This window comes from Perca fluviatilis, chromosome 12 (assembly GCF_010015445.1).
Source record: "Perca fluviatilis chromosome 12, GENO_Pfluv_1.0, whole genome shotgun sequence".
NCBI classification, from domain to species: Eukaryota; Metazoa; Chordata; class Actinopteri; order Perciformes; family Percidae; genus Perca; species Perca fluviatilis.
This window is the reverse complement of record NC_053123.1, coordinates 13,238,744-13,255,213: the sequence shown is the minus strand read 5'-3', so window position 1 is coordinate 13,255,213 and position 16,470 is coordinate 13,238,744. Positions and strand designations below refer to the sequence as shown.

Sequence of the window (16,470 nt, the reverse complement as noted above, 5' to 3'; positions counted from 1 at the left end):
TACATTACAATTGCGACAGGTTTGGATTGGTTATGTTGCAGAGGAAATAACATGTGGTTGTTGTCCCTTTACCATCTTAGGCAAAATAAGTGAAATACTGTGCTATAACTGCACACCAACAATATGACTTTTATCTGGATGCTGCAATGACGTAGTTGCTTGGGAAGCTGTAGGACCACAACACCTTCCACCCACCTCATGCCTACGCCTGAGCTTACTGACCTGGACACAGGAGTGACGTAGTTTCCTGGGAAGACACCAGAGGCAGCAGTTCTCAGCGAGGTGCCTTTGAACCACCCGTCTTGACACTTCTCTGTCACCCGATACATCTCCCCTTTCCTAAGTTCAAGTTCATCAGCCTTCTGGGGCTTGTAGGCGTATAAAGCCAGATATCTGTAGAGCAAAGGCAACAGACACAAAGTAAAAGAAAATGCACTGTAAGAAAAGATACACCATATCTACTCAAGAAATATGAGGCAACAGATTACAAGCAATATTATTAATAAAATTTTGGTATTAAATATTAATTAAATGAGACCCTTAATAGTTATCCATTTAATATGAGTAGATTTGAATAGAAAACAGTACAGAATTAATTATAACCTAAACAAAAATATTGAGTTGATTTGAAAAAGATAAACTCCCTAATGTTTAAATAGTACTAATAAAAATTAATTTAATTCTACATATCAATGATATATAATTGAGTAATAATCATCTACATTTATCTGCACATCGATTTGAATTTAATCAATGCAATGAATTCAATCTAAATATTCTTTCTTAGGAATAACTAGTCTATGGCCGAGAAAGTACAGAACTTAACAAATACTCAAATAAGAATTTTATTAACAATTCACTTTTGTGCTTTCGACTCATTGTAGTAGTGCTGGGCGGTATACCGGTTTGTACCGTATGCCGGTATTAAATTCCCGTATGATATGAATTTTTCATATACCGTAATACCGGTGCATTGCCGCAGAGAACGCTACGGCCAAATTAATCTGCGAGTGACTTCAGAATGGGAGCCGTGTTAACTTCGTACCCTTCTCACCCATGGTTGTAACTCAATTAATAATCCAAAACTAACTCTCTTTAACAGGATAAAACACCATAGCACACAACTATTTGTGACTTTAACAATTTCTAACACTAATAGTTTTACATTTACAAATTTACACAGCCGAACAGCATGCTGGGTAACATTATAGCTGCTAGCTAGCTAAGTTGACAGGAAGTGCTTTTCAATTAAAATTACATGAATTGATTAAATGATTACATTAATTTGAATTAACTCAATATTCTCTCTATTTGTGATTAGATAAATATAATGCTTATTTTTTATTTAACTACAATGGGTGGATTTTATTCCAAACATTTTTATTTGAAATTTAATTAAATATTTGCCTCAAAATCAAAAACACAATCGCTTGAATATATTTGACCTAATACATTAATTCAAATCTACATGACCACAGAATCATTTCTTACAGTGTGGGTCAAATAATAAAATCATTATAAGTCAGCTGGACACTTCGAGAAACTGTTCACTAAACACCGATTATCTCCCTTGTGGATTACCCCTCACATGTTTTATGCAAAGTAAAAACAGCTATTACAAATGCAAATAAATAAATAAATGAACAAATGAATGAACATTACCAAATCAATCAATTCAAAAAAAAGAAATGTGTGTCAGTGCATTACAAAGGGAGGAGAGCATACCACATTTCAATGCTTTTTTACTTTTATAAGAGGCAAAATAACTCTGGTATCAAGGAAACGACTCTCATGACACTTTCCTCTTTTAGTTATCAGAACAAGTTAACATTTTCTTATGAGATTTCAAGATTTTTCCGTCATTTATTGTTTAAAAAGTGTATATTTTACACATCTTACTTTTACTTGTTTAACTGAGATGTACAGTGCAGAGGACCAAAGGATAAGAGCCTGCTAACTGTTAATGCTCCACTATGAAACCACATTTTGTACATTTAGGAGCTTTGTCAGCTCAAAGAGAGGATCTGTGGAGGTTTGTCCTCCCACCATTTACCATCCATGTCCCCAGAGTGGGAAAGCAACTGTTACTGTAGGTGGCAACTGTAAATATGAGTGCTTGTCAGATATCAGTAATTGGTCTCCTTTAGCATCTAAAATAAATTCCATTCAAACAGCAAAAACAGAATGTAATTTTGATGTTTTCTTTAAGTGAGGTAAGACTACCAGTTTAGTATAATTTAAGTAAACCAGTATTGCTTTCTAAAACAGTAGACAATAAACCATACATATGTAGAGTTTTTGCCTTTATTAATATTAATATATTTACAGTATCAATTGTTAATCAAATCTTGACTTGACCAATTTCTAAAAAATTTAAACAAATTCATACTGTACTAGCATGTTAACCAGAATCAAAGGTTTCTTGGGCTATAATAACAATAAACGGTGAACTATAACACATGGACTATTACAGAATCAGAAAAGGCTGACTAATATCAAATCCAAGATGTATGACCGTGTAGCCTGGGATTTATTAAATTCTGAAGGAGAAATAATTTCTTTCAGAGGTAGTAATCTGACCACAAGAGGCTGACTGAATGAATTTTCCCTCGCAAATAGTAAACTATCCTGAATGGGTAAATAATATGTCTTTGTTTACCTGCCTACTGACAGGTATGCTGATGAATGTAGTACTTATCTTATACACTATATGTGACTATGTTTATGTGTTAAGCATTCTGTATTGCAACTGCGTTAACATATAAATAAGTTTCTGGTCCTGACGCTGAGTGACATTCGTAGTATGTAGTGGCAGACTCCGCCAGAAGACGATAAGACCACAGAGTAAACAAGCCCTATATGCGCTGTCTCCCCGTTGCCATGGTAACAGATGTGGGGATTGTCTCCCGTCTCCCCATGGCAACAGGAATAGTTGCCAGGTCAAGATGGAAACGTCTGACCTCATCAGTAGAACAAACCTACTCAGGACATGTGTGTGTGTGTGTGTGTGTGTGTGTGTGTGTGTGTGTGTGTGTGTGTGTGTGTGTGTGTGTGTGGCGCTACTTGGAAGGTGATATCATTAAATCTGACAATGCTGCATTTGACTCACATCCTGCAGGCAGGACACCAGCAGGGGCCTGTTTCACAAAACCAAGATAAGGGATTAAGCCGGGATTTCCTGGTTATCCTGGATGAATTAAGCCTTGATTCGGTTTCACGAAAGCGGAGGCACATAAATCACCATGGAGATTTATTCTGTGCAGCTAGCCTGGTCCCGACCAGGCTAACAGTCAGGATTTATTTAATCCTGGAGCCTTTTCTGATCACCCAGCAGAGGTTTTACCCTATTGTTATTATCAGCCTGGATTAAAATACAACAGGTGCATATTGCTGTTTATTTAAGTACTGTTATTATTTTATTGTTGTGACCATTATTTTTTTTATTTATAATTATTCATGTGACAATCATTGTTACTGTTATATTGCTGTATGAAGACTGCTGTTCATATTGTTGTTAGAAGTTTGATGAATATATTATGGCAGTTGTTGAGATAATTAGAAAAGGCTGATAACATTTCAAATGTGTTTTAAATGAAGTCTGTTACTAAGGGCAATACATACAATGCTGTACATTTCTATAGTTGGCCAATGCACCTTGAATTATCTTAGTTGATTAATTTTTTTAAATTCTTTAACAATAAGGATCATGTTTGCATTGTATTTGGCATTCTTAGCACACAATGTATGTTGTCCAGTAAACTGGGAATATAATTTGGGAGGATTGTACAATTTAAGAACATATCCTAATGGTACAATCCTCCCAAATGATAGTCTTAGTTCACTGGACCACTAACTATCTAGTGATGTAGGCTACTGTACATTCATGTAACAACAGGGAGAGGACACCTCAATGGTTTTTGACCTCATATTTGGGGGGAAATAACTAATGAATATACTCTGTTCCATTCAGTGTGCATGGAATTTATCACTTCATTTATCATCACTTCATTATTATCTTCATAGTTTCTAGATTTTAGAGTCCAATTTCTTCAGTGTCTTTATTTTCTATGTCCATATCTACAAGGAGCAAGGCATATAATATGTAGAGAAGGAAACTCGGCCTCTATAAAAAATTAAAAAAATGAAACGCGAGAAAAAGCGTGGCAGATATCGGACCGACTGAATGATAGTCTAAAAATATACATTTATGAACTACTGTTCTTAACTGAAACCATTCAATGAGTCACTGTCATTTGCAAAAACGAACAGTTGTACACTTTGCATTAAAAGCGAGCAGTGGAAGTTAATATGACTTAGGAAACTTATATTTTAGCCCATGAGAGAGGAGGAGGAACAGAGTGAAAGAGATATTTACGCATCATGCTCACTTTTAAGGCAAAGAGTACAACTGTTAATTTGTGAAAATGATTAGTAGCCTAATCCTTGAATGGAATGATTATGACGGCTTCAATTCAGAGCCGTGGTCAGTTAATGTATATATTTAGGCTACAATTACGCATTCAGTCGGTCCGTGATCGTCTGCTACGCTTTCTCTCGCGGTTTCATTACAGCGGCCGTTTCTTTTCTTTTTATACAAGTAATGTGTTTCACGTCGTCATACTTCCACAAGAAGCTGCTGCTCACTCTGTATAAAGTATGTACAACGCGTATTCTCCATTGTGGCATCAGTAAATCTGTGATCGACCTCGCGGTCTTTTGAGGAAAGCCGTGGACGCGCATCTATCTGAATGACTTCAGCCCGGCTCAACCTAGTCGCTCCTCCTCAGCCTGGCTCGGTCTTTGTGAAACGCACCAAGCCAGGCTGCACAGATTAGACTAGGTCAAGCCTCGCTTTATCACTTATCCTGGATTTAGATATTCTGCTTTTGTGAAACAGGCCCCAGTTACTATTAAACAACAACAACAACAATAACAACAACACAACACACACACACACACACACACACACACACACACACACACACACACACACACACACACACACACACACACACACACACACACAGACACACACACTTCTATTCTTGTGCGGACCCTCATTGGCCCCTTACCTAAACCATAAACCTAATTCTAACCTTGGAAGAAGCGATTACTGGCCAAACGTTCTCATTTTCTAAAAATGTCCAAAAATGCCCTCTCAAGGTCTAAAACTCAAATTGTTCTGCACAAAAGTAGTACAAGATCACAAACCCACACTCACCTTGACATACCCGTATCTTTTTGGCAGTTACCTGGTAGATTAATTACGAGGTAAATTATAGAACAGTCTTGCTCAGCATTGGTGTCAGCCATCTGGATGTGACTAGTGTGGTTACATTTCCAAAATAATTTAATTGTGTTTGTAAGTGTGTTGGTTTTTTGCTCTTTATCTATCAGCGAAATAATCAACCTGTGAAGTAATTTAAGTCAATTAATAGTCAATAGCAATGTACTCCTACTTTGTTTGTCTTAAGTACTGAGTCATATTACCTATCTATTGTCATATTTATATGTGTTGGAAAAATTAGACAGATAAGGTAAAAATAAAAATGCTTCCTGCCGGAGTACCTTGGTAGCCTTGAGCAGTGGTTCCTTACCTTTTTCACGTCAAGGACCCCTAAACTGACAAATTAGACCACGGATCCCCATTTGACTTTGTCTCAGGGTCCCCAATCTGATAGGATTTTTGCTTTTAGATTTTTAATTACAGAAAGTGTAAGAAACCCATGACCAATATATACATACATTATGTCAGTGTGTTATTTATGGATGTAATTTTAGTGAAAATAAATGAGTTACCTTTTTGTTGACGGACCCTGTAAAACCCCCTCAAGTACCCCTGGTTTCCCAGACCTCAGTTTGGGAACCAATGGCTGATCATGTAATCACAACATCCACAAGTTTTTTGCACACCATCCCCATCTCTCTCTCCCCTCATCGCATGTCGACTGTCACTACTTATATCCACTATCAAATAAAGCACAAATTCCCAAAAATCACTAAAAAGCTGAAACATTTTCTGAACTATATATATCCACTCCTGCATTAGTTAGTAAAGACTAAGCACCTTACTGTCCGTTGTTCATTTTTTAAGAAAATAGTAATAACAATAGGTGATGAACATTCATCTCTATGAAAGCAGATAACATGCTATACAATAAAATGCATAGTGTAAGCTATGGCTGTTGAAAGCCTTGTTATGAAACACTGATGTAAGCATCACAACAATGGTGTGTGTGACTGTATTTTTCCTTTCTGAGGGGGATTTGATCCTTAACCAGTGGAGGAGTAAATGTGGTTGCAGAGGTGGTGGAACATAGCCAATAACTCTGGGCACAAAAGAGGAAATATTTGTAAGGTTGCCAGGACGCGGGTTCTAAAAAACCTGCTTGGATATCAGGCACATACTGTATCTACTCTGTTGTAAAACATAGAAGGAAGGAGGGACTAAAAAACTCGGACGCAGGTGGATGAGCTGACAGCACCCTGAGGTGTACTCACATGTTGAGTGGCAGCTGCACCTTGGCATGGGCCAACAGCTCAGAGGTAATGGATGCCACTTTGGGGGGAACCAGAACCCCTGCCGAGGAAGGAGAGGGACCCGGGTGAGATGCATCCTGCAGACACAGAGAGAGATACACACATACAAATCGAGGGCTTTCCATTTAAAATAAAAGATTACTTGCAATATGTGCCAGCAGTATTTCAGCTGCTGCTGTGTCCTGGGTATTATTCAAAAACACATTTAGCCCAGGTGTGAATGCCACCAGAGGCAATACATGTAAAAGCATTGTGTCTCCAGTCTCCAGCTATCAAAAAGAGGAATGATGTTAGTCTCATAGAACTGTCAGAGTAGGTGTTTGGGGGATAAATTAATAAAATCTCTAGTGGAGAGGAGTGACCAAAGTGAACACCGGCTTGCGAAATATAGGCTTATGAGGGTACTGCATAAATATATGCTTAGAACCTGACCAAGTAAGCTGGGCTGATATATTGGCCGATATTAGTTTTATGCAGATACTGTTTATATGTATAAGTGTATATTGGTTGGCTGGTATGTAACAAGAAATTGCAGCACAAAATGTCAAAGACATGTTTAAGGTTGCTTCGAAACAGTGACACAATTGCATTTGTTACACTACATTCTCTACACTCTAACATATTGATATTGGCATTTGCCTTAAAAATACAATATTGGTCGGGGCTATTATTGGTTGGGCAACAATAATCAAATATTGTAATAACAAAAGGAGTCTCCCTTCGTAACAAGTACGGTAAAAGTTTGAATCTCTATTTTTTACTCAACTAAAGAATCTGATTATCATCACTGCTACATACTACACTAATGACAGTGTGTACGTATGGGTTTGTGTGTGTACCTGGATGCGTGCAGCAGCTCTGGGGTCAGAGGAGCTGATGAGGACCGGGTGGGAGATCTCCATACTGTGCCTGTTGTTGAGCTGGGCGGCCCTCTGGCTGACAGACAGTGCAGAGAATGAATGCCTCTTCTTGGCGTTTTTCTTCCCTTCGCCTCTTCTATGACCAGAGCCATTTCCATTGGACGGGGAAGCGCTGGGGGAGGGACCAGGAGAGCAGGGGCCCAACGGGGTTGGCTCGGAGCTCGGACCTGGAACATTAGTTGGCGTGGGCTTGTCGATCTCCATCAGCTGCTTGGCTGTTTCATTTAACTGAGAGGAGATGAGGAGGAGGAGAAGCAGGTGGTTGACAGATCAAAAGAAGGAAGGAGAGGGGAGGACAAGAGGGAAGAGAGGAGAAATGCAGGTGTTAGATTTCAGTTCTCAGTGGTTCACATCCATAACAAGATCTCCAGCACACACAAGAAGTGTGTTTGTGAAGCCTTTCTTCACTTGTTCTTGTTGGCAGCTTTTCAAAAACCAGCAGCATAACAATCATCACTTACAACAGCTGGTCCAGTGAGACTCTTTTTGTGTAACACACACTCTCACGGTACTGTATGTCTTGGTCAAATACACACATAATAAAAACTCCATACGTTGGTTTAATTTTACTTCATTCTTGGATCAAATCTGATATATTGAAGGTTTCAGTTATTTATAAAAGCTATAAAACAATTCCTAGTAAACTTCTTTTCATACATAAGGAAAGAGCAGTATTTGAGGCTACTCCATGTTAGTTTACCTGTAAGAATTTAAGGATGTAAGTACTTAACACCCTTAAAATCAACGAAATGTTTTGCTAAATGTAATCACCACCACCAAGCATTCTTTTTTCCAGTTCCATGATTCTTTTAGGAATAATATAGCAAACTAAATGTCTTTGCACTTTTATTTTGTTGATTACAATGTTTCAGATGTAATATTCTATAACCTTTGTATATAGATAGATTTGTGAATGACTGCACCTACATCTACGCGCAGACTATGATGCACAATTTAAAACAAAATGACTGAGAGCTTGAGGAGCCAGCAACATGAGGGTTTGTGCGACACACTGCACATCCCACAAAAGTAATGGGCTGGTGACTTGAAGATATGTCTTTTTAAACTTTTTTTTAATGAGGACCACAATAGAAATAAGCTTTTAGCTTGCGTTTTTATCCTCAACAATTGTAATTGCGTGCCAGGACTAGGTGATTGCTCATGCAGTTTCCTTTTAGTATTACCAAATAAATGCAAGAAGTAAACATTCCTTCAATCGCAGAGTACATAATATGCCGTATGTATCAAGTGGTCTGGATTTTAATAATGTGGTGGATGTTTGTTTTTTTATCAGCAACTGCTGAGGAATAAACACCTGGTTTAAGGTACCACCGCATGTTTTTGGTTGTTTTTAATGAGAAGTGCTAAGTTTTTTGGACTCAGCTTTGCTGAACAGTATAGGTGTATATCTTGCCATTTAGAGTTTCAGTCTGAAATCAGTTGAAGAGATGGCAGAAAAGGCATCAGCTCTTTATGATTTTGAGTTATGAGTAAAAAAGAAAAATCAAGGGGGCGCCCGGATAGCTCAGTTGGTTTACTCCTCAACGCAGCGGGCCCGGATTCGACTCCGACCTGTGGCCCTTTGCTGCATGTCATTCCCCTCTCTCTCCCCTTTCATGTCTTCAGCTGTCCTGTCAAAATAAAGGCCTAAACATGCACCAAAAAAAGAAAAATCAAAACAAAAGAAAAGAAAGCTAGTCAGTCATTTAGTCTCTTACCATTTTCCCCCAGCATCAGATCCATCATTTAAATTAATCAAATCCAGTATTGACGCAGTTTCATATGAGGCAGTCTTCTAATTTTTTGAGCATCATCATCTAAAATTTGTCTGGCATATTGTATTGAGGGTGAGGGGACCTCTGTGTTCTTAATCGGCGGTGCTCATTTGTGGTCTGCAATGCTGCTAATTTCTCACCACCTGCAACAAGAAATGCATTGCCAGTGTAGTCCAGGTCAGTTCTATCACTGCTTAGCTGCCATTTCACACTGTAGTACATGTGTCATATAAGCTTGCTAGAGCTGACACTTGTTTATCAGAGTGACATAAAATAAGTTGTGCAAATATGATGATGGGTGTTCCACACACATTTAGTTAAGCAGCATGTTGCAATATTTTATCAATACTGGAAAAGCTCATACATGATATATCACTGCCCTGTGGCTGTGAGAACATCTTGGTTGTAAATGGAAAAACAGTCGGTGTGTTTGACAATTATGGAGCGTCACTGTGGTTTAGGTAGGCACAGAAGCAGGTTGGCGCTGATTAAATTTGCTCACTCCAACACTGCTTCTTAATGTTCCCAAACTACCTGTTGCTTGGAATTTAACTCCTCATTCAGCAGTACCATTTGATGTGGTGTCAAGACATTTTTTTCTTTTATATGCTCATGTTAATCCATGTTGTGTATCTCAGTCTCTGGGGATGGGGTTTGTGAGCTCAAGGAAAGTCTGTAAAGCTTGCTCAGATTTGTTCTAGAGCATCATTTGGGCAGAGTGACACTGCCAAATTGAAATTGATTGTTAAACGAAACAGTTAAAAACTTGACGGAATTATTTAATGTAATAAAAAATAATTAAATTATATAATGGCTGAGGCCAACCTTTACAATACATGCAAATACAAAACATTAAGTGGTAAAATGCTGCAACGTTACATAGATGCTATAATGCACACAACATGAACATCAGAGGGAAAGATATTTCTCAGAAACTCCTCAGTGAAAGTCTATGTAATGCTATCAATCATTACCTCGTCTTCAACACTTCTCTCTACAGAGTAGAAGCAAACATGTAAAGCAAATATTACACCTACAGTACACCTACAGTACATGTGTTTAATGACTATAATTATTGGTCCTTGGATCATAAAGGGCATGGTCTCTAAGATATAGAGGACACACACACACACACACACACACACACACACACACACACACACACACACACACACACACACACACACACACACACACACACACACACACACACACACACACACACACACACACACACACACACACACACACAGAGGCCAATGTGAAACAGGGACAAATAAACTAACATTAACAGACAACATCTTCAGCTTCAGCCCACTAACTCGCAATCATGTCTGCTTAGTATAACCTCAAACTACTATACTATCCCTGGAGATAAAGTCAAGCATTTATTTATCTGTGTGTGTGTGTGTGTGTTTGTGTGTGTGTGTGTGTTCGAAAGAGAGAGACAGCAAGAGAGCAAGTGTGTACAGGACCGACCCGTCTGGGCTCCGTGTTGGTGATGTTCCATATTAATAGATATGCTAATCAAAGCCAAATCATATGCAAATATGCATGATGGATTGATGCTGCAGATACAACTCAGTTTGCTCTCATGAATAAACATACACGCGCACGCGCGCACACACACACACACACACGCACACACGACTGCTTTGTCAGTTTCTCTTGTAACTACCCGTTATGGTGCCCAGTCATGCTGCAGTATGAGTAGGAGATAAAGGAGTGGAGTGTGTGTGTGTGTGTGTGTGTGTTAGAGAGAGAGAGAGAGAAAGAGAGAGAGAGAGAGAGAGAGAGAGAGAGAGAGATAGAGAGAGAGAGAGAGAGAGAGAGAGAGAGAGAGGTGTTGTTGATAGAGACAATTCTTCACTGGTGATTTTGGCTGAATGAAATCTCCAAGGTCATCTATTATGTGTCAAGCTAAGTGTACTCTCTGTACTCTGTGTCTTTTGGAGGGTGGGTGCTCTCTCCAGGCAATACTGAGACTCAAGCTGATGAGCTGGTACCTGCACTGCGAAAATGGTAAGCCAGCAAGATACATGCATGATCATGCACACACACACACACACACACACACACACACACACACACACACACACACACACACACACACACACACACACACACACACACACACACACACACACACACACACACACACACACACACACAGTTGCAGGTGTGTGCAATCTCCCTCCTGCTGCACAGACAGGAGGATGCATAAAGTGAAACAGGGACAAAGAAAGATAAAGAAAGAGACAGAGGTGAAATGATCAAACTTATGCCAAACCTGTCCACCTTTTCTCACATTTGCATGAATCCACCTCAGATCAGCCCAAACCCATCCACACTCAATTCAAATTTATTTAAGCTGACATCACATCCACCTGAACCTACAACAGTGTTCCTATACTTATACAACACAATCCAACCCACTCAGCACACCCACACAAAGTCAAGTCTGGTATAGTATATTTATAACAACCTAAATCCACTCCAGGTGCATACAAACTCAACAAACCACCCAGACCTTTTCCTCATCAAGATACAAATACACCCACCAGAGCCCAAAGGAAACCAACACTAAACTAGCTACTGTAATGAATTACTGACTGTGTAATGGTTTTCCCCTAATATGTCAAATAAAGATAACCACCAAAAAACAGGAGACATGCTGATGCAAAACTCTTGCCTCAGTTAGCTATATAAGTAAAGAGTATGGACTATTAACAACTGTATATCTGTTGCGTTAATTAAAGTCATTCATACTGCGTTTGCGATTTTTTTGGGGGGGATTTTGAAAATATATATTATTGTTTGGTTTACCGGATGTACAGTGTGGATATAAAACCTGCCATCCGGAACGTGAGATGTTAGGTATTCTCTTTCACTTGCAGTATCTGCACTATCTATTGCAGTGTTGGGAGTAACGGCATTTAAGTATAACGGCATTACTAACGGCGTTATTGTTTCAGTAACGGAGTAATCTAATTAATTACTTTTCCCATCGTTACAACGCCGTTATCGTTACTGAGAATGTAAAGTGGCGCGTTACTACAATTTGGTTGAATGAAGCGCTAGCTGTCAGGCTACACATCAGCTGCCTGGAGAGAGCAGTGGTGAGGATGATGACACCAAATGCGATGATGATTGGCTGGGTGGGCGGATGCCCTGCTCACGCTGTCTCACTGCACGCTCTGACTACCACTAAACACAAGACAGCGACAATGGCGACGAGCCATGAAAATTCAAAGGTAGCGTTCTCGAACTGGAAGTACCGGCACTACTTCTCGCTCATTGAAATTAAAGGCAAGAGTGTTTATGTAACATGCACGCTATGCCCAGGAAAAATAACGTCACAGTTACTTTGCTGAGTAACTAATTACTTTTACAATGTGGTAACTGAGTTACTAACTCACTTTTTGGGAGAAGTAATTTGTAACTGTAACTAATTATTTTTTTAAAGTAAGATGACCAACACTGATCTATTGTGCAAGGGCACCGTCGCTGCAGTGCATACAGGGTGTAGTGCTGCCCAAGACCATTGTGGTTGGTGTAAAGAAATACAAACTAACCAGAGCATTTTTTCCACCTATACCAGAATGGTAACTCGTACAGTGAGACTAGTATTCATTTAAAGAAGTTATCTAATTAATTCATTATTTTGGCAATTGGTATCAGAATACAGATATTGTATTTGTATCATAAGGTTAGACCAATTCCCAGCTCTGCAGGTTTTGTGTGTTTGTTTTTTTAAAGAACATTTTTTGGGGCTTCTCCCTTTATTACATAGAGACAGTGAATAGGCATGAAAGGGGGAGAGAGATAGGGAATGATATGCAGCAAAGGGCAGCAGGTCGGACTGGAACCCGCGCCGCTGCAGGACTCAGCCAACATGGGGCGAACGCTCCCAATGGGTGAGCCAGAGGCCGTGGTTTTGTGTGTTTTTATCACACTTGAATAGCACAGAAATGCTGCAGCCTTTCACTTCAATGAGACCACTGTGTTGGCAGAGCAGGGGGCCCGATGCAGAAGGCTCAAACAAAATAATGCAGGGTTGTCTGCCAAAAAAGTTGACACAACCTTTGCCACAACCAGCAATGCAAGGTGCTGGCCAATCAAATATGTGTAAAATTTCTGGAAGATTACTTTGTAATGTTAACTGCAAAATAGTACTTTTTACTTCCTGATCACCAACACAAAAGGTAAAGGGATGTCACTGTAATAACGTCTGAGAATTGGACATTTTTCCTCATAGTAATATAAACCTCTCTGATAAGACTTCAAACTTTCAGATGCATTAATCAAACAGGACTTGCTAGTTTATATTCATTTAACCCAGCACTATTTTCGGTACGGTATGCTACGGTGAAACAAAACAGCACCCGCTTCAAATGTAGGGACTGCCAATAACTTCACACATTTCTCATGCAATTTTGACTATTTCAGTGGCATCCCTATCATCAGCAAACCCCTCATCACCAATCTATGTATCCAGACTGCCAAATTTTAACACGAGCAGTCTGCATTCAACAGACAAAAGCTACAAGAGGTACTTTACATCCAGTGAGACACCCACCCACACACACACACACACCACACACAGATCAGCAGAAGTCCAGCTGGGCTATCCTCATTAAGCTCCCACTGCACACACACACACACACACACACACACACACACACACACACACACACACACACACACACACACACACACACACACACACACACACACACACACACACACACACACACACACACACACACACACGACATGCCCCTGTACCCCTGCTGTGTCAGGGTGATGGAGAGCTCTAAATTATTGATGCATCTCTATGAAATAGCAACCCCTTTGTGTATGTGTGTGTGTGTGTGTGTGTGTGTGTGTGTGTGTGTCTGTATGTGTGTTTGTCCCAGCTTTATCATTATCACCTAAGAGAGTTGTTTGGTCAAACAGCTAATTTCAGGGACATGATTGGGTAACCAAGAGTCCAATCCCGTGCAGGCAGCAAACGCAGAGTGAGAGAGAGTGTGTTTTGAGAGGGCAGTATGATTAACGGATGGCAAAACAAAAAAGAAACCCTTTATAGATGAGCAGAACAGTGATTTTCTATATGTTTGTACGGATGTGGATATCAAAACAATAAAATGTTTGCAGCATGAAGGAGGAGTCATCCTAATAGTCTCTCTCAAATCTCTACGATAATGAATTTCTCTAAGCTACAGTACATAAATACACATTGCACTACACATGTACACTGGATCCAGACCTTATGAGAGTCTTATTATCTTGACAACCACGCACACGTATCAGTACTTCCCTGTTTGAGTGAACCTCCTGTCGCTTTTGAAGGTTTCATCTTTTGTTTTTTCGACAGGGCCAGGAGAGAATCTGTGTGTTCACGAATTGGTGGTGATGAAAAGAGAAGAGAAGCCTTCACAACAGCAAGAAAGAAGGAAAAACACATCCTTGCAGTTTCTACCAATGGCTTTTTACCACGGCTTAAAAGCCTTAAATGTGATGCAGAGCAAATTGGGCATGCTTTTTTTCAGTTGCACAAGGATTAAAGTAAACTATATTTCACTCTTGACAGGCATAGAGGTATGAAAGATGGTGAAGTATTCAGGGGGGTTTTATCCTTTTACTGAGAGGAAATCCCTTAAAGAAAACACCACCTCTGCCGAGTGTTAAACAGCATTGATAATGCAATTTATATTTCTGGGGCAATTTGAATGTTTTGGTTGTGCATTCCTGCAGATAAGTGGTCAAACATAGCCATTATATAAAATCCAAATACGGAAACATTATGTGGAACCTCAATGCAAATTAACACACGAGCGGCATGTTTGACGGAGACACAATATACTTTCTATTTGAGTGCAATTACAATGTCTAACATTAAATGTGGGTTCAGCCTTTCATACAAAAGTTAGCCAGTGTCCAACCTCTGCTAAACCCAGGTCAGTACAAGGCTTTAAAAGCAGTTTGGAGAGTCCTCACCGGTGTGGTTGGTCTTACATACAGTACTTCTGCTGACAGTGAATACAGACTTAAACACACGTTACTACCATCTAAAATTATAACCATCTGCTGCATTACATCCTGATCTCAGAATGAGGCTCAATGTGTCCTTCTTCTAAGCACAGGTGGCAGGTGGAGGCTATTACCAGCAAAACATAAATAATACATATCACTAGTTACCACTACCAATGAATTTAGACAAGCTATATTTTCACCACGTATCAAGACAAAGGTTATGGAATATAGCAGGAGCAGTACCTTCGGTAACAACATAACATGTAAAACTGGTTCAGAATACCATTTAGTAGAGCTGCAAAGATTAATTGATTAATCAATTAGCTGTCAACTGTTAAATCGCCAACTAATTTGATAATCAATTAATCATTTGAGTCATTTTTCATATTCTTAAATGTGAATATTTTCTGATGTGTTTACTCCTCTATGAAAGTAAACTATATATCTTTGAGGATATTTTCTTAGACCTTGGGAAACACTGATCGACATTTTTCACCATTTTCTGACATTTTATAGACCAAATAACTAATTGTTTAATCTAGAAAATAATCAACAGATTAATCGACAATAAAAATCATTATTTGTAGCCCTACCATACATTTCAAGTATATATGAAACCAGGGAGCTGGATTGCTTATTTGGCCATACTGTTGATAAGATATTACTTTTTTGATTCATCCGATCTGAAAAATCTGAAAAAAAACCCGGCAGCCTCCACTTGGTAAATGAAATTACTGCAATACAGGTGTTCTGCTGCAACATCACTGTTGCTTTAACAACTACTTTTGTAATAACCTGATATGTGATGTTTTGTGTGTGTATCTGGGTAATGTCTGTGGGTTTACCTCCACATAGAGAATGGGGAAGATGCCAATCTTGTCTCCCAGCATGCCTTCTGCCCAGTTCTCGTCCACTCGCCTGATTACTGTCAGTACCTCATCCTGGAGAGAGAGGAAATGAGTGAGACTACACACATTGTAGGTACACCACATGTGTCCGAATAAGAGCTATTTCGTAATTTTTCTCTCACTGTGTGATTTTTAAAAACAAAAAAAACAAACAAAGGAAAGTTTTAAACTATTGATCAGAAACTGGCCGAAACAAAGCATCTCAAACGCTTTGCGAGTGGATGTTTGTACCTGGATATATAGATCTCTTCTGAAATTGTCAACTGAATCCTAACAATGTGTGGCTAA

At 39.2% G+C, this 16,470-nt stretch overlaps 1 protein-coding gene across 3 annotated transcripts in view; it reads right to left on the bottom strand.

Moving 5' to 3' along the window:
- Nucleotides 1-16,470, bottom strand: part of LOC120570402 (E3 ubiquitin-protein ligase SH3RF3-like) — a 93,555-nt gene that overhangs the window by 15,678 nt on the left and 61,407 nt on the right. For 2 of the 3 annotated variants that reach the window (XM_039818722.1, XM_039818723.1), the window contains exons 3-6: nucleotides 16,120-16,215; nucleotides 7,380-7,688; nucleotides 6,502-6,617; nucleotides 223-393 (exon numbers count right to left, since the gene is read on the bottom strand). In XM_039818722.1, coding sequence (XP_039674656.1) covers nucleotides 223-393; nucleotides 6,502-6,617; nucleotides 7,380-7,688; nucleotides 16,120-16,215 — 692 coding nt within the window. The remainder of the gene's footprint in view (nucleotides 1-222; nucleotides 394-6,501; nucleotides 6,618-7,379; nucleotides 7,689-16,119; nucleotides 16,216-16,470) is intronic. The other variant, XM_039818724.1, reaches the window with a different exon arrangement.